Source organism: Poeciliopsis prolifica, unplaced genomic scaffold (assembly GCF_027474105.1).
Source record: "Poeciliopsis prolifica strain line A6 unplaced genomic scaffold, Auburn_PproV2 SCAFFOLD008, whole genome shotgun sequence".
NCBI lineage: Eukaryota > Metazoa > Chordata > Actinopteri > Cyprinodontiformes > Poeciliidae > Poeciliopsis > Poeciliopsis prolifica.
In genome coordinates this window covers 293,609-312,721 of record NW_026562383.1, presented here as the reverse complement: position 1 = coordinate 312,721, position 19,113 = coordinate 293,609, and the positions used below count along the sequence as shown (strand labels likewise).

Below are 19,113 nucleotides of genomic sequence, written 5' to 3'. Positions count from 1 at the left end.
TAAGGAATCGTGTCATACACAGATATCCAAGGTCTAGAATGTATTGATCATTAGAGCCAGGTCTTCATCTTGACATGATACTAAGTGTTTTTTAAATTCTTGGAAAGGTGTATCTTTTAAATTTCAAGGAATCTGTAGCTCGTGTGCTAATAAATGAGGGTTCCATCCAGACACGTTCAAGAGTGCCAGTGTCATCCCATCATCGTTAAAACGCAGACCAGTCTCTAAGGCAGTGGTGTCCAAACTTGGCACTTGAGGGTCGGCATCCTGTATGTTCTAGTTCTCTGCCTGGTGATAGTAACATCCTCCTCAGTATTTCATATTCAATGTTGTTAGTTTTATAAAATTATAAATGTCCACAATACAATCATACTGCTTGAGAAGGAGCCAAAATAAGACTAAAATGAGACCAAGCAGTTGAATGACAGTGACTGATTAAAGGGATCAGATAGTAGTGAACATTAGACTAAGACTAATGGACACAGCATCATCGTGCCGAGGTTCCAAAATGAGTTCTCACTGGTGAACTTGCATGACAAAAATAGTCTTTTTCTTCTCAACATCTTGATGTCTGCCTTTTTTTTGTCACAACACCGCTGACAAACTTTTTGAAACCCTGTGCCTGTGAAGCTGTTGTGTAATGGGTCAGAATTTTGTGAGTGTGTTTAGTCTCGCAACAAACCACGACGTACACCGCAGCAGCAGAAGCTTTACAGGAGCTCTGCTTGATGCGTCTTGTGGACCTTGAAGGATGTGTGTGAAAACAAATGTCCCACAGTGACATGACTGTACCTCAAAGGTTTTGCTGTGGCCCACAGTGGAACGGTTGACCTTTCTGGTCAAATTTGCTAATTTACTCTTAAGTTGCTTCTGATCAAACTGTTTTAGACAGCTTTGAGTTTTTGAAATGACCAAAAAAGAAGCTTCATTCTAGTGAGTTTACAGAAAAAGAAAGAAATTCTTGTGTTGGAAAAATGGAAATTGCTGGTTTGACTGGGACTCTAACAGAGCACGATGAGGGCTTTTAAAATAACTTAAACTATTAAATGTTGGTAGTCGTGCTTGCAAATCAGGAACAGTGCTGCACATGTAAGTATTCTGAACTAAAGCCATTGTCTTAACCTAAAATAAATGCTCTCATTCCTTTACTTGTTTCAGTTGTTGAAGCTTCTATCTCAGTGTAAAATAAGGTTCGGAATGTTCCTTTTTCAGAAAATTCTGAGGTAAATCAAAGAGAACATTACTTCAGCTATACCTACCTGCACAGAGGCCAGAAAACAAAGTTGGAAAAGTTAAAAAGTTAGAAGACTCATGTGCTGACTCTTCATTCAGCACATGAAGAGTCTTTTTGGATTGCAAACCCAACCAGGGACTCTCTGCCTGCTGCAAACTCCTGCTTAACCACACGACTGTTCTGAAACAATGTATCATAAAGATACATGTTTTCTGTGTCAGCCTGAAGCACTCCTTTGTATAAGGCACACAGCAGTCTTTAAGGCCATACCTATGAAGCAGTCTATGCATTTCTCAGTTTGCATCTGTCTTTTTGGCTGGATGGAGTTAGCATGTTGTCATAATGTATAGCTGAATTAGCTTATAACAGAAGCTAATTCGCATCAGGGTCAGGAGATGAATTAGCGTATGCTATAAACCTTTTAGAGCGTGTCAAATGCCGACATTTATGATTGATATGTATACTGTCCCTTTTTAAAAAAATATATATTATTATTATTCGTGGGTTCTCTCTAGGTTTCTTCCCACTATCCAAAACAAGAGTAGAAGATTAATTGGCCTTAGCAAGAGACTGAATTCTGTTGCTGTGTTCTCCTGTGAGAGAAAAATGACCTGTCCACTGTGTACTGGGCCCCTTGCTCAGTGATCCCTGACTTGTTTTATGAGATTCAAATTCAGTTTGTAGGAGGGACCTCAATCTGACATCCAACCCTTTTTCAGAATGTTGACTTTCCCTCATCCCTATGTAATGGAAATGGAAATGTCCTTTCTGTGACATTTACATTCTGCAAAACTTTACAAACCTGAGACATAAAAGTTTTCCTTGTTCCATGGATATAATGCCTTTGAGAAACCAAGCAAATAAATCAATGTGCATCACTTTGTCAAACAGACTAACAAAATTCACATGGTGGATGTTTTGATATTTTATTACAGGAATATCAGATAATTTGACTCATGCATGGTTTTGTGTCCATGCAATGCACAGATATTCTTTACTTAGTATATCTGCTGTATATGTTTATCTTTTTGTTTTTCTAAGCACTTTCTTCTCATTTGCTCTCATTGTTGTCTGCTTCTTTCTTTTTTTCCTTCTTTTGTGTGTTAACAGTGAAGGCGCTTGCAAACAGCCACACATCAATCAGCATAACCAACACCACAGGGCCTTGACCAATCTGGGCCTCCATGGATCCATCATGTCTGTCTTTTCATCCACCTCTTCATGCTTCCTTCTGCCACCCGCAGCCATCTTACATGTGTGGCTTTATGTTTTGTGTCTTGCTTCTGCAAATGGCAAGATAAATGAGCAGATGAGTATGTCACTGATAGTGTTATACTTCTCAGATATCTTCAGTGTAAAGTGAACTATTTCAAAACATGTCAAAATAAAAAGCAGAAAATATACATAAACTATACATCAGCATTAAAATTCACTATAGGACAAGAACTAAAAATGTTTTACAGATTTTGCTTTTAAAAAAAATTTATAATACAGTTAAAGAAAATAAACATTTTAATTGTTCCAAACACTGGATTTTATTATGTTTGTCAGGTTTTATTATTTTGTAACATAAAGGACTATGTAAATGCATGAATATTTTGGCTTATCTAAAAGTTGTTCCTTCTGGCTCTTGTCTTAGTGAGCTTGAAAGGAAAAGTTTAAAAAGTTTATTTGAGATCAAAACAGCAAGGAACTGATGGACAGGGTTAAAGGTCAGCAATCACTCAGTTGTAAAAACAAAATCTGGAGAGCTGATGTTTATAATTATTTACAGTCAGACATACACAAAAAATAAAACTGCATTACAGCTTGATATATGTAAACATCCAGAAATTCCCAATTTCTTACTTCCTTACCCACTTCTGATTTCCTCTTCCAGGAGAGGCGACTTCCACCTCCTGTGCCAAAAAAACCACACAAGATGGTCCCCCACCACCACCCACCACTTACCAGAGACCGTTCACTGGAGAGCTCAGAGAAGCAGCGGCAGGAGGCAAGAAAGAGGCTGATGGCTGCCAAGAGAGCAGCATCTGTACGCCAGAACTCAGCAACAGAGAGCGCTGACAGCATTGAGATTTACATTCCTGAGGCTCAGACAAGGTTATGAAGACATTAACATGGACATATTATGGTTGGCAAAAAGTACCCAGGTACACACACCCGACATAAAACAAAACATGTATGATTATCCACATCAACTTACAGTGGGAGAAACTATTGTGAATATTTTAGTTATTGATTTTTTTCTGTAATTTTTCCATCCTCAGTTTTGATCTCATCAGTTATGTGTGTTGAAGTAGCAACAGGAGTTCTACAGGTCCGTTTTTTAACGAGCAATTTATCTGTTGTGTGAATTGTAATAAAAAGGATCTTTTTTATAACAGTTTTTTAGAAGTTTACAGGAGGTGTAAACTTCTATAAGTTCATTTTCATTTCCAAAACTTCTCATTTAAAATCCGATACAGGGATGGAATTAAATCAGATCACCTGTTATTCTTTACATGCTGGATAACATTGTTGGAACACTTCCCCGTCTGACCTCACATACCAAACTGGTGACATGATTGGCTGCAACCTGCTGCTAGTAAGAAGTGCACAACCTTCTTTAATCCCACTGAAAATAAATGACCAGCTTCTGTAGCACATGTTGTGAAACATCTAATTCAAGAGTTTAAAAACTGTTTGACTTGTTTGGAAAAATATTTAAGTACCCAGCTGTTATCTAAAAACTTATATTCCTGTGGCCCTCTAGGATCTAGAGGGTGGCTAGATTTGGCTCCCAGGCATTGAGTTTGACACATATGATCTAGAATAATTTTTTGAAATGGTATTGTTTAAGAAAACAAATTAGAAGTTTTGCAATCAAGTAATGTTGTATTGTTGCTGAACTTTGACATGACCAGCAGCAGCAACCTCTGACCTTAGGGCTGCCCCACAGAGTGCCTGAGGCAAGATGGGAGCATCTCTTCTTCTGCCTCTCTTCTTAACCTGATGCGCCCGTAACTCTGGACAGAGGCAAATCTGGACTCATCAGATTATGTGACCTTCCATCACTCTAGAGCCCAGTTTCAGATCAAAGGCATTTTTTCCAGTTTCCCACTGATCTGTGGTTTTCTTAAGGTTACTGCTGTTCATTCTCAATCATTGGAGTTCTCTTCACATTGTGTGGAAATGCCCTTACTTATCCCAGAGTTTTGCTGTTGTTTTCCTTGGTTTCATGTCACCAAGTGTTTTGGTGATCACCGATTCTGATCATTCAGGATTTTATTTTTACCCCATTTCTTCCCAACGTTCCTTACAATTGTTGATAATACTTTGGACAGTTCTCAAATTAATGGTTTCTGTATCACTTAGATGTTTTCTCTGCTTAATACCAAAAAGACTGAGACATTTTCTATAAATACAAGATGTTTTTTCACATGGCTTAAGAAATGGGAGGCTAACATTACATCAGCTGATAATTACCCAAACATTAATTACCCAGTAGGCGGTTTGTACCTATTTACGGGTTGCCGCTTTTTTGAAGTATTGATTGAGTTGCTCAGATTGTGATACCACAGTTGTGAGAAAAGTGGCAGGATTGTTCAATATGGCAAACTGTATTCTCTCAAAAATATTCTAATAAAAATGGTAAAGAGTAGAGTAATTAATCCACTTGAGCTGTCAACAGTCCACTCACAACAATACAAAATATTTTATAAGGTTTAATATTATGAGTCACTTAATAGACTGGTCTTATTTTTAAAGCTGCAAAACACCTCTAGTTAAAGTCCTATAAAACACACTCTCAAAGTTGAGTAGTAAATAAGTAAGGAAACAACTGGCTGTGGGTGATGATATTGCAGACACCTGCACAAAAACCACCCAAAATTTGACAAAAGGGTTCTGATGTCATCAAATGGTCAGTCAGTAGAATGGCACAGTAATCTTGGGTTTATGACCTAACTCACTTTTTTCTGAGGCCTGTTAACTGAGCAGGACAAATAAACAAACACAGAATCACCTCCATCTGTGTCATGGAGGTGAACTTTTTTTTTTAGAAACTTTGAACTCGCCTGTGTCTTAAACATCAAAGTATTAGGTTGATACATTACTTTGCTAAAGTATTCATACCAATTGCACATATTTTCAATTTTAAAGTCTTGCCATAAAGTTTCCATTGAGTTTACAGGTCTGGACTTTGTGCCATTTCAGCACAAGCATATTCTAGTGACTCAGTTCTGTTCAGGTTTTATGTGTAAGACTGTGTCGCTACTCGAAAGTGAAACTCTGCCTCATTTTTTCTTTTTTGCCAACTTCATCCATCTTTGCATCAACTCTAAGCATTTATCAGAATTAACAAAAGCAATTCAACAAAGTGATGCTGTGACCATGTTTCTTTGTGGTACCGTGTTGGTGAAAGACGTTGGTCTGATCTGACCTGGACACCTTCTTCCAAATGATTACTTTGTACCCTTCATGGCTGGTGACAGATGGATTTTTTAAGCAATATCTGTCTTCTTGCCACTCTCCTGTATCTGTCACGTTACCAGAATGCACATCAAATTGTTTCCCCCTGTACAGATTATTTTACCTAAGAAGCTGGAGCTCCTCCAGAATCAGTTACACACAAGTCCAGACTCTGGTTACTCATTAGGAAACTTCTGAAGGCAATTTGCACTGAATTTTATTTTGAGGCATCTATGTAGAGGGAAAATCTAAAATTATTAGTGTATGTTCAAATTGGATAGGTCACATCATAATAAATTGTGCTTATAACTAAATTTGAAAATGTTCAAGAGGTCTGAGAATGCTTGCAAGGTGCTGTATGTTAGCCTAGAGTTATTTTCACATTTTATCATCATCATCATCATCATCATCATCATCATCATCATCATCATCATCATCATCATCATCCTTTTATTCCAGACACATGAAAAGGTCCCGAATAAAGACATAATACAAACACATACAACAGATAAATAAGATATTAGGTTCTAAAAGAAGTACACAGCACATAATATTGTTCACTGAGTCACAAATAAATGATGCCAATGATTCCACAATCTTGAGGCAAATCTAACTGTACACAGTGATGGGTTTACTAAAATTCTAATTATATTATATTTATATATACTTTTTTTATACTGTAAGTTGTAATTCCCCTGTGAACCAGTTTACACTGTGTAATAATAATAATAATAATAATAATAATAATAATAATAATAATAATAATAATAGAAATAATATATAAGCTCCTTGAATTACTTTTTCTTTGTAAGAGTATTTCATTCAAATACAACTAAGAACAATTGTAATAACTTTGAGGTGACTGTAGAATTATAAATGTTTAAACTGCCTTTAAATGAGAATTTCATTTATTTGTCAAGGGACAGTGTAATCCATATTATACAATGTAAATTTCCCAGAATGAGAAAATGAGAATATTGTGAAAATGTTGAACATAGCTTCCAATGTTGAACTTTTTGACAGTATTTTTCATTTCTGACACTTAATATATATGCCGTATTCATCAAAATTGCTAAAAAAAAGTATATCTTGAAATGATTTGCTCTGTGTAATGAATCCATAAATCAGATAGATTTCATATTCTGAAATGAGTGAAAAAAGTGACTTATTTCACTATATCCTATTATTTAGAAAAAAAAAAAACTTATTTGCCCAAACTATTAAAAAGTACTTTAAACCAAGAACAATAAGTCAGAAATTGTTCAACTTCCAACTAATTGAAAATGAACAATTCAAGAGTGGATAAGCACTGGATCAGTTTCAAAGTCTATCTTTCAATCTTCTACTGACATTCTTAAGGAGATGACAAACAATCTTACAAACATCAGACAAATATATTTGCATGCAAACAAAAAGCTAGAGCAGATTATAGCATCATACATATGAGTTTGAGGACTCAGGTTAACTCTTTCATGTCTTTAGATTTATGCAATCTGAAGACAGATTTTGGAGAAAGCAACTTTGATCATTTTCTTTGCTGCCCATCTGAACAGTTCTTCAGAACTTAATAAGTCAACCAACTTCAGCCCAGATTTTAAATTAGTTTCTTGTTACTTTGCAAACTGAGACGCATTTTTATAGTGGTGGACATTACTCTTCTTTACAACCCATTTTGTTTTTAAAGCTTTGCATGTCCAACATTGCAAAAATAGTTTCATTGAAGTAAAAAAAATATTTATAACTTCCTTGTGCAGAACAGAAATCCATCAGTTACGGACCAAGGTGCTAATAGAATCCTAATGGTGAATGGGGGAGCATAGAAAAGCTGAAGTCTTCTATCGCCACATGCTTAAATATTTTTTTAGCAGATTTCCTCTTTTGAGACCTGCTGACTTGTGCCATACAGAATCATTTGGACTGAACACAAACCACTGTTAATCCCTTGGTATTTCCAAAATGTTACATACATCTTTCTGATAATCTCTTTGTCCGAAAGACAGATCTTGTGATGATTGGAATGGGAGAGAGTAATCTAGTCTTAACAGATAAGATCTGCCCGGGATTTTGGCAGCAGTACTTCCTTTCGTTTCTCCTCACACCAGAAGAACAGTGTGGCAATTTATTATGAATGAACACTTAACAATAGGACCTGCTGAAAACTCTCATGACTTCAACCTTGTGGTGTTGAATTTATCAATATTAACAAGACAACAACACAAAACTGGAGATCAGTTTTATCTTTTGATAATTTCTAAATCCTGTCCTCATGGTTATTATTTTTTAGCAAAAGTAGATTAAGTGAAAAATATGCCATTTCAAATAATCATTACTTTTTCATCTACTTTGGTTTTTCAGGGTTACATGTCTTTGTTCTATTTGAGGTTCTCTGTCTAAAAAGAGAAGAAAGCAAATTTTTTAATTTTGATTCAGGTTTCTTTCTCTTCAAGGACAGAAGAGTCCATCTTGGTAGAGATTCCATATTGAGCCATAAAAAAACAAACATTTTTATAAGAATGTATTTTTATCATAACTAGTGCTTGTAAGATCTTGCTTATGGAAAAAATAAGATCAACTTATCCTTTCATTATCCAAAGCCTTTGAGTTCAGAATGATGTCAGCAGGAGTAATGACACTGTGTAGAGTTGGAAAAGAATGTTAATTAAAGCAGCTACTAATTATTTAAATTATTTATTATTTCCATCCCTTCTGCAGCTATAGCTTCAAAGCCCTAACAACCCTTTCACATTGATTTAGAGGAAATATGCAGCATACTATTGACCTAATCATAAAGCTACTCTGACATGTTTGTGGAACTCAGCTGTGGATGTTCTCATCAGAGAGCTGAAGTATGATTAACAGACATTCCAAATCCACCTTAGCTCATCCATGTTGTGGAGGTTTATGAACAGAGGGAAGAACAACCGGTTTCAGCGGAAACAATCACTCCTCTCACCTCCGACTCAACCACTAATGAAACCTGCTTGGAACGGACCAGCAACTGTTCAACATGCAAAGGAACGCCCGTGTGTCGTTTTTCCATTGTAATTCAACGGGTGAGGGCTAAGGGGTCTGAGGGATGTCAAATAAAACTTCTGGATCCGTAACAGAGATGAAAATAACATGTTGGTGATGGCAGGAATTTATATTTATTTTTTTTGTAAAGAATATTCATATCTGTATGTGTGGGAGGGGAGGGGAGACTTTTGTACAAGATCTTATTACCTCTGTGTTTAAACAATGGTAACAGTAACCATGTTTTGAGCCATATTCAATAAGAAATACTCTTCTTATCAAGAGGAAAGGGCCACACCTTGGAAATAACTATATATTAACATTGTACCCCTTGTAGCAAGACTTCTTTGGAGTTTGTGAAATTAGGAATCTTAAAAACACCAACCTGATTTGCACAGTTTCAGTCTGTGAAAGCTGATCAGATGATATATAAATGAAAGAATGGCCTCCAACTTGGAGGCACTAGATACACTAGACGTCAGACCCTGAAAGTAAACCCTGTTAAATATTAAAATTATGTAAAACAAAATCAGTGCCACAAAGTAGAAAGGGAAAAAAAATGCAGTTTGCATCTAAAATAGAAACAGCTCATTGCAACACGTCACACCATTCAGGATGACGTCACACAATAGTTAGAATTCTGTTTTCCAGATGTAGTTGTTGGATCTAAAATGGGTTTCAGTACTTAAAAACCATACATCCGTCCAGGACAAAGTGCTTAGGGGAAACACTGGGAGAACAAGTTAACCTCAATTGGAAAGGAACCAGCTTGGACTCAAATCCTGGACGTTCTTGCTATGATTCAATCAGAAATGTGGTTTATTTTTAAATTAAAAATGCAATATCCTTTTAGACAGACATATTGGAATAAATCCTATAAATGAAAAATGTTTCCAATCACCCTTCCTTCATGAGAAAATTCTCAGTGGGCTGCTTCTGTCTCTGTGTATGCAAACCGGCTCCTCAGACATGCCTACTCTACGGCAGATCATAAGCTGAGAAAGTGTTGCCATGGTGATACAGCTGAGTTCAGATAGAGCCAAATAAACGAAGGCAAAGGAAAGTAGAAATTATTTGAAACTTGCACATACAAAGAAAAACAAAAGCAAAAAATGATTCTGTCCGAACAGATCAACTGTAAAGAACTGAGCAGAGATCAGAACCTCACAGCTGACAACTGCACCAAAACAAACAGAACCCCTTGGAAACATGCAAGACTTCTATGTGTTTGCACAGGGGCGTGCACTTTTTTTCTTGTGAATATGGGGGAATTTTACTGCCATAATTTGAGAGCACACATTTTCAGTTTGAGAGCAGGAATTCATGTCTTTCTTCTCAAAACTTGGAATGCTTGTGGAGTTGAAGTACTCAAGACCTTTTTTTGATTGTCTCGGTCTCGTCTTAGTCTCGGGTGTTGAGGACTTTGGATTTTATTTCAAGTTTGGTCAAGATCACAAATGTAGAAATGTCACTAAATTGCCAGTATATTGTCCAGTTTATTTGTTAGCATTTTTGTTTTCACTTGACATACCGATTAAATCCAAGCAATAACTTGACTTACATATTACATGTTTCTATTACCACTGTCTCCTTTCACTCGCACGCGGCGCTCCAAGACATGTATCAGAGTAGCAGATGTCTGTCTAATAGTCAGTAATAGAATCCCGGTATATAAATCAGAAGGATAAGGTGATATGTAAATTCAGCAGCGTTTCGCTTTTATAGACGGTGGGGAGTACGTCCAACTTTTGAATTATTGTGTGGAAGTGTTGACTGATGTGTCACTTATATGTGACAACGCTGTGACCAAAGTCTGTAATATAATGATGTGACATTCACGAATGATCTGATTCTTCTGAATGGCTCTTTACAGAAAGGTAGGACTAGAGCCTCTCTGAGAGACCTTCTTTGTTCTTGTAATGTTCTGTATCCACTACAGTAGCTATTATTATCTTATTTAATTTTAATCGTTGATATTTTTTGAAATTAGTGAATAAATAAAACACAAGAATGGAAGAGAATGCAGAACATGCTCATTGCTGTTTGATTGTTTTCATCACCTGTCATGGTGATAGACATTACAGCACAGTGCTGCCTGGCAGCAGGAGAGAGGATGTGCACCTTCTGCTTGGTTACTTCTTGCTTATCGTTCCTTGGACAGTGTTCATAGTTGAGTTCATAGTTTGCCGTTAGGCCATTGACTCAATTGCAATGTTTAATGGAGCAGACAGTGGTGGTTTCTGACATGGACAATATGGGCAAACAGATTGTGGATTGTGTAACAGGGATGGAAGCAAGGCGCGATGAAAGAAGCGCAATTTGAAGCCACATTTTGCGGGGCTGATGGGTTGGTCCCCATCCTTCGGCTCTGTGTCCCCGGCTCTTCTTCACCTGCAGAGTTCTTTGTCCATCTCAGTCTTGGCTGGAAGCTCCCTGGAGGATCCAACCAAAAGTTCCTCATTTCTATTCACCTTTTATCAGGTTTATCCACCCTACAGACATGTTTGCATTGGCTAGCAGTGCACCATTATTGCACTGTTGTTGTGCGTGTTTCATTGGCTGACTGCTTGGATAGATGATCTCATACATCTTTGTCTTAGAAACATTATGTCTTGATGTCTGTGCTAGTGTCCCAGGGTTGCTCAATGTTCCTCCTACATCCGTTGCCTGCACAATCTTCTTCTTTCAACAGTTTAAGTTGTTGAACAATCTATTTCCAAATAAGTCATTGGTAATCTCTGCTCTACTGTTAGTTCCTAACCTTTCACCTACCGTCTACCTCCAACACAACATCAGTGATCTTTAATTGCAGTTACATATTTCACCATTTCAAGTCCAATGTCAAAATCACATTTATAACTTCTTTAGCTTCTGTGAGTTAGCATTTATTTATGATATTATGATAACCATAACTTATCAGTTATTCTTATTATAATCCTAATGTGAGTTATCACAAGAAAAATCAATTATTCTATTTATTTGATACCAAAGTTACACTTACTTGTTTTACTTGTAAGCATTCCCACAAGTGTAAGTGTAAGTATTCACAAGTAAACCAATATCAATATAAATATTTTACTTTGGGATTTATTCAATTCCTCAAAATGTTTAGATTTCATTCTTTAAAACTTCTCTGCTTTGAAATATGGAATAGTCTGAACTATTTTAAAAATCTGCAAGCTGGAAACTTACTTCCTCTTTTTTCAGGAAACCTGCTGTTCCAGTTTCATGACACTCTCTCTGCCGGACTGTGATTTCTTATGATTAGATAGAAAAAAGAAATAGAATCAACACACAACCTGATTGATTTATAGAAGTTTGGGTCTTGATGTTACTTGTGTGATTAATTTTAAAGGTAACTTTATGTATTGTTATTCTTAAACTACTAACATGATTAAACTAATAACTATAATTTCCAGCATGGGGAAGTGGGATGAACTTGGGTTTTCTTGATAATTGATATTGTATTAATACAAGGGTTTCTTTACTTGGTCTCGGGTTAGGTGCTCTTGTACTCAAAACTTCTGCTCTCTTTCAAATATTCACTGTACTTTCTCAAACCTTTCTCCTCTCTCTTAAAACTTGTCTCTGCTCGAATCAAATCTCTGCTTTCTAGTCTCTCTGCTCACTTGCCAACGATTTTTTACTCACGCTTTGAACAAGAAGGTACTGTCGCCTGGCAAACTCTGACAATAAAATGAAAGTGTTACACTTGGTGCATTTGTTCCTTCCATTGGGTGAGCCTGTGATAACTAAATATCCATCAGTATTGCGCTACTGATCGATCGCTAACAGCCTACTGATCTAAGGCAGGAGTTTCGAGATGAAAAACATAAAATCCTACTTCCAGAATGAAAATGTGTGCTTTCAACTTATGGCAGTAAATTTCCCCCTTATATGAACTTCAACCAATGTGTAATTGAGCTCTTTGGCCATGTGTGGCTCTTTTTTCCTCAGGAAGAGATGGGAAATATAGTCTATAAAACCAGGATAAACAAATCCATATATGAAACTGTGTGTATGTGTATGTGAGAAAGAGAGAAGAGAGTTAAAGAGATTTTGTAACAATTATTATAATACAAATTTGTATATATGACTGTTTGTGTGTGTGTGCATTGTGTGTGTGAGGTCTCTATGAAGTGCTTCCTGGGTTCCCTGTTTTCTATGTTGGGCCTTTCTTTATTTTAATCCTGTAGCCAGATACAGTCATTCTGTATATGAACTTGTACCTGCGAGACATTTCTTGTGTTTGTACAGAAAAATGAGGGTGTTTCATGATGCATGCAGACCCCATATTAGTACCTATACAGCTATATCTAATTTGAAAACTTGTATTATTTGCTTTACTTATGCTCTTATTGATTGATTGATTTTCTAAACGATGAGATTCTGTTAAAGTGATTTGTCCAGATCTTCTTATCTTACAATGTAGTGAAAAGAAATTATTATATGTCCTTAACTATTACTGGCCCTATAATAATAAACTTTAAATTCCTTCTCTATGACTCGTTTCTATGTAAGTGGTAAATGTTTTCATTGCTGTGGGGAAAAAAGTGTATTTTTTCTGCAGTATTGTAAATGTTCAGATCATTTTTCATACAGTTAATCAGCCTGTTTTATCAGGGCTGTTTCTGGGAGAAATACTCAGATCACATGAGGAACATATCCTACTATTTAGTGAGATTTTGTTTCATTAGTTTAGCCTCAGTACCACCCATCTTCATCCTCACACTATGAAATAAATTAGCCAGAAATGACTGGATGGAATATACTCGACAGGCAGAAAAAACAACTTTACTTTTTTTATTCTATTCATTTTGATTTATAGCAAATACCATATCAAAAGAAAAGCTGATCCCATCTGTGATAGTTTATGATTTATGCAAAATAAGCATGAGATTTTAAAGAGGATTTAGTCGTTAAGATAATTATTTTAATTAAATTAATAATCCTTCATTTATTCTCTGATTAGATTTTGCTATTTAGTTTGACCTATTTCATCACAAAATTTTCTAATGAAGTGTTGCCAATTTGGTATAAAACCAGTAAGATTTAAGACCCTCGAAACAGATGTCAGAAAACTAAGATTTTAAAATTGAAATCACTACAAGGACTAGGAACCGGCTGGAACCGGCTGCTGCTGCTGCTTTATTTTTATATTCTAGTGTGTTGGGGTGTACAATCAGGCTGAAAACTATAGTTACAATTATTTCATTCCTTTTTGGAGCCAGATCTTGGTCACAGTTAGTCACAGCAAAGACAATTTTTTATGGTTTGAAAATTTTCAGTTTTTAATAGATTTTTGGATAGACTGAAAGGCAGAAAAGATTTTATCCATAACTTCTCTCTGATATGTGGTCGCTTGCTAAAGGCATTCAGAGGACAAAGTGCTGTAAATTTTGTTTCTTTATTCTTGTGTTAGCAGATGACAGCTGAGTTTTTTAAGCAGTTGATGCAGAAGCTTCATATATTTGTGATGTCATCAATGTCACTATACATTTCAGCAGATGGTCTTTAGACTGATCAGGTCTGGGAGTTACATTTTCAACTAACTTGTGTCAGAGAAGAAGAAAACATTTTATGTCTGATGGTTAGAAAAAGGCAGATATCTCTCTAAAGGCCAGGATGCACCTTTGCCTCATTTTGCTATCCTTCTCTATAAACCAAGATTTTTGAACGTCTGCATCAAATCCTAGCGTTCTTATGATATGACAGAATCAGAAACAACATTATCCAAGAATGAGTTTAGTAGTTAAGTTCTGTTGAAGAACAGGTGCAAGCTGCAGAATAAGTCCTCAACAAATAGGACAGCAGCAGCACCATGTGCACTGAACATCCTATCATGATTCCCCAAAGAGGGCAAGGGCCAATCAGATTAAAGATGATCTGAGAAAGTCTGAGCATCCAGGCCAGTTCTAGAAGTTTATAAATGATGAAAACATGACAGACAACTTGATGAGTGTTGAACATCCAGCAGCATCCTCTACAAAATATTGGTTTTGAGGATGACCTCCACTTCCACTTACCAGCAGGGGACCTAAGAAGAAAGAAAATATGCTACCCAGGTAGCAAAACATGTTAATTCAATGTTGAATTATGATTATGATCAAAAAGGTTGAGTTTTGGTTAAGATTGATCACTGACGATGGATCAACCATCAAGTTCTAGCCAATTACCTAATGTTGAAAAGATGTTATTGAATGAATGTAGATGTGTGATTGAGTTCTAATGTTTTTCAACACTGGTTCCAAGGTATACTGCCCTGCTTCAGCACACATGAGTTTTAACTGATGCAAACATCTGAATGGGATGTGTTGAAGCAGAGGAACATCTAAAACCTGCATGTCAGTGTGTCTTGAGTACCAGGCACCAGTTCTTCATCATTGAGAAAAACTGGTAATCAATACTGATGGAGGTTAATCACGTTTTAAATTAAGCACTATATGTTGAGGACAGTGTGCTTATAAAAGTTACATGGAACAGCTTTAACATTTTTGTAACTTTTTAAAGAGAAGTGCTTCACTTGATATCAGTAACCATGGTGAATAGGTGAATGACTGAAGATAATGAGAAGAGCTTTGAGGTCCTACAAGACACTTCAAGCAGTGGAGCGGTCCACCTACCCGTTTTTACACTGGTGGCATGTCCCAACCACACAGCCACTTTGCTGCTGGCTTGTTTGCAACTGGCTTCTGAATTGTATTCTATTCTGAGTCCTTTTGCAGTAAGTTTGGTGATATTACTTTTATCTTAACTGTGTTTATGGAAAAATAATGTATTTTCCTGTGCCTGCGTTGCAGCTTCATAGGTTAATTTGTGATTATATATGTCAGCTAACATAAAGATAACTAATTCATAAATATTCATTAGCATGTCCTCATTCATTTAGCTGGGAGTGTACAAGTGGAACCATACAGTTTCTGTTTGTTCTCACAACCAGCAAACTATTTAATTATTCAATTTCAAATGTTGTTTATCATCTTTCTAACTGGCGCCTTCCTCACTCTGTTTTCCAGCTGCTGCTCAGCAATTTGACTCAAAGCTGACTGAAAGGAACTGCAGTGAAACTGTCAAGAAGTGGCTTTGTTACACTCCAGAGTGCGAGGAACGCATCAAGGAACCAAAGCGACACCAATCAGAATCAAACATGGGTGACCTCAACATATACTGGTTCATACAGTACAAGTTTTAACTGCATGGACTCTGCTCTTCCATGGGCAACAGATTGTTGTTCTGATAGTCAAAAAGGAGTCAAAAATGTTTACAGATCTGTCTGTTTTCCTAGATATGATGCCATGTTGTCATTTTTGAAAATATGCAAGTCAGACAATTTTGAACAACACAATAACCATCATCTACCAATAAAATTGTGTGTTTAACACCAGTGAAAAATCTTTTGTGATGTTATGATGTAGAACTATCAGACCAAAAAAATGTACATTAATCAATACTGATTCCTTGACTTTGATTCAATATGAAATCAACACAAAAGTGCATGTACATCCACACTTAAATGATGGTTGAATCAATATTGACGTAGTGTCAGTTATGATTGAAACCCAAACGTTGATTCAACATATAAGACACTGACCACTTTCAATATCATTTCAATATCAGGCTTCAACATATATTCAATCTTTCAGCCTAATGTTGTTTCAATTGATTCACTGATATTTTAGTGTCTGAGTTGGTAAAAATTTATTCTGTTGCAATCGGTGGGTTGCTGGTTTGATTCACTCTATATCTGTCTCTGTCATTGTGCCCTTGGGCAAGACACTTCACCCTCCTGCTGCTGGTGATCAGAAGACCTGGTGTCACCTCACCTCTGTCAACTGTGGCTGCTATCAGTGTGGGAATGTGTGTGTGAATGGGTGAATGACTGAATGTAGTGGGAAGAGTTTTGAGGTCCTGTGGACTAGATAAAGTAATATGCTGTCCATTTACAATTTCACCTAAAGTTTATCCATTTACATTTTGAGAACTGGAGAGTTTATAGGTGTTTTGATCTTTTGCCCATTAGGAATTCTAATGTTTCAGAAACAGGATTTTTTGTTTTCAAATGTCTATAACTGCACAAAGAAGAATTAGTTAAGCTAACTTTGCAGTAGGCTATCATGGTCCACATGTGTACTTGCTTGCAATAGAGATGTCTTCTTTGACTCGCTTTGTCCAAAACTCATGCTGAGATGCCAACACTGCGGAAGCTCAACTTTGTGGTGGCAACATGAATCTCCTGCAGAACATGGCAGGATCTTGTTGAACTCTTGGATGTCACCAAGCCTTCAGAAATGAGTTTGCTAATTTGTTTGAATTATCTGAGCTAAACACTGTTTTGTACACATTTGGTATGGATCCCAGTCCTTAAACCTGTGGTTAGTTAGTATTTATCAGTAGCATTCATAATCATAAAATTATCTGATTATTTAGTAATTCCGAAAAAGAAAAAAATCACTACCTTCTTAAAGGTGTTTTCTGCTTCACCAATTGTGAGATCCAAAAAAAGATGTTATCCCACTTTAAACCACAAGGTGGCAGCAGTGCGATGCCACAGTGCTCCAAGTGTTTTTTATCCATTTGAAACTTTTCTCTAATTTGTGCTGTTGGAAATAAAATTGTGGTGAAATAATTGCAATAATTCCCCATACTTGTAAATATTTTATTAATATTAATTATTACTAATAATTTGCTTGAATTAATATTAATTAATAAAAAAATATTTGTGGTACAGGAAATGATTGTATAAATTTGCATTCTCTGTAAAGTTTCTGAGCTCTTCAGTTCAGGTAACTGGTCCCGTTAGTATAATAAATTTTACCTGTTTCCAGATGACATGTGTTAAGTTATTTCTGAATAAAGCCCGTGTGTCTGGGAGGTCCAGTCTGTTGTTACAGACACAACATAAAGCAACTCAAAGACAACTGGCTGAAAGTGAGGCTGCTTCCTATTTGCCATATTTCCTTCATTTTATTGAGAAATGGAAGAAATATGGCACTGGTTGAAATCTGCCAAGAGCTGCCTAAACTCCCAATCTGAGTGAGCTTCAACAATTGTAGGAGTCACAGTTGAAGGAGTCTATCCAGGTTCTTCTCCAGTAGCAGCATTAAGGAAGAGCTCATACATAACCACAACAGGAATTTACCCTGTTTTCAATAAATATCAAACACTACGGGTCAGCAGAGAGGCACCATATACTCAAAAAAGTATGGTGGTGGAAGCATCATGCTGTGTGGAATCCTCACAACAGCAAGTCTAGGAAAGACAGGATAGTGGGCAACATGATGGCAGAGAAATATTGGAGGCCAAAACTGGCTCTTGGAAAGACAGAAATGTCAACATTGAGGAGATTTGAGGATCTTAATGGTTATCTTGTATATTCCTTATGTCACAGTTTTATGGATTTTATTCCTTTTAATATTATGGTGCCTTAAACTCAGTCTGCCAATTTAACTAGAAAGGGAAATTAGCCACCTGGCTATGATTTCATCTATTTATACATACATGCTCATTAATATGTATTCTCCCATTTTTAAATATGAACTTGATAATCTGATTCAATCTGTCAGACATCAATGAGTTGGAAACAGATTCATTTTCCAGCAAGTTAAATGGTAAATGGCTTGTATAGAGCTTTATCAAATGCAGAGGACTCCAAAGCTCGTCACACTACATTTGGCCATTCACACTTTCACGTGTACTGGAAAGCTACAGTTTCCCTGGGGCACGGTTGCTCTGCACTGACACCACCTGTTAGGCCCTCTGTGGGTGAAGTGTCTTACCTAAGGACACAACAACTAAGACAGGTCTCTAATTGGCAGCCATGATTTTAATTTAAGCCAAGATCCAAAGGTGTGCATATATTTTATGCATATCCTAAATAATATTTGAATTTATCTGATACATTTTCAATCTTTCTCCTGAGATATTTTACCTATTTCCTTCTTTCTATGTCTTCTACATATGTATAAATAATGCTTCTGGAAACAGAGCAATAATTGGAAGATGTTTCACCAAAATTCTCTTCTATCCCACAAGTTCAGCAATATGGTTTCCATTCCAAACTCTCCCTCCACTAGTCTAGTTGAGAGGCCCAGTGAACACAAAACAACTTTCTGTCTTTGTCACTATATATTGATCTTCATCTCCTTCCTCTCTCTGTCTTGTGGTAAATAATAACACAGCCTATCTTAATCTTCTTTAATTATCTTTTTATACAACAACTGCCCTGAGGCAAAGGATTGAACTCTTCCGGGCCGTCAGATATTAGCCATCGTTCCAGAAGCTGCAGATTAATGCCAAAATCAATTAGAGACAGAAACTGAGGAGGGATAAATGCTTCCCTGTCCTGCAAGCTCATCCATGGACTTCTGAGGATTAGAACAGACTTCAGCAGTGCTGATTATCTGTAGAAAGGAAAGGGG

The 19,113-nt window shown here is 36.5% G+C and overlaps 1 protein-coding gene across 2 annotated transcripts in view; it reads left to right on the top strand.

Annotated features, from left to right (window-relative positions):
- Positions 1–17,521, top strand: part of dlgap1a (discs, large (Drosophila) homolog-associated protein 1a) — a 78,936-nt gene extending 61,415 nt beyond the window's left edge. Inside the window, exons 16-17 of one of the 2 annotated variants that reach the window (XM_055032776.1) lie at positions 3,114–3,384; positions 15,712–17,521. In XM_055032776.1, coding sequence (XP_054888751.1) covers positions 3,114–3,341 — 228 coding nt within the window. In that variant the 3' untranslated portion in view covers positions 3,342–3,384; positions 15,712–17,521. Of the gene's footprint in view, positions 1–3,113; positions 3,860–15,711 lie in introns of those variants that run through there. The other variant, XM_055032777.1, reaches the window with a different exon arrangement.
- Positions 17,522–19,113: the final 1,592 nt, after the last annotated feature.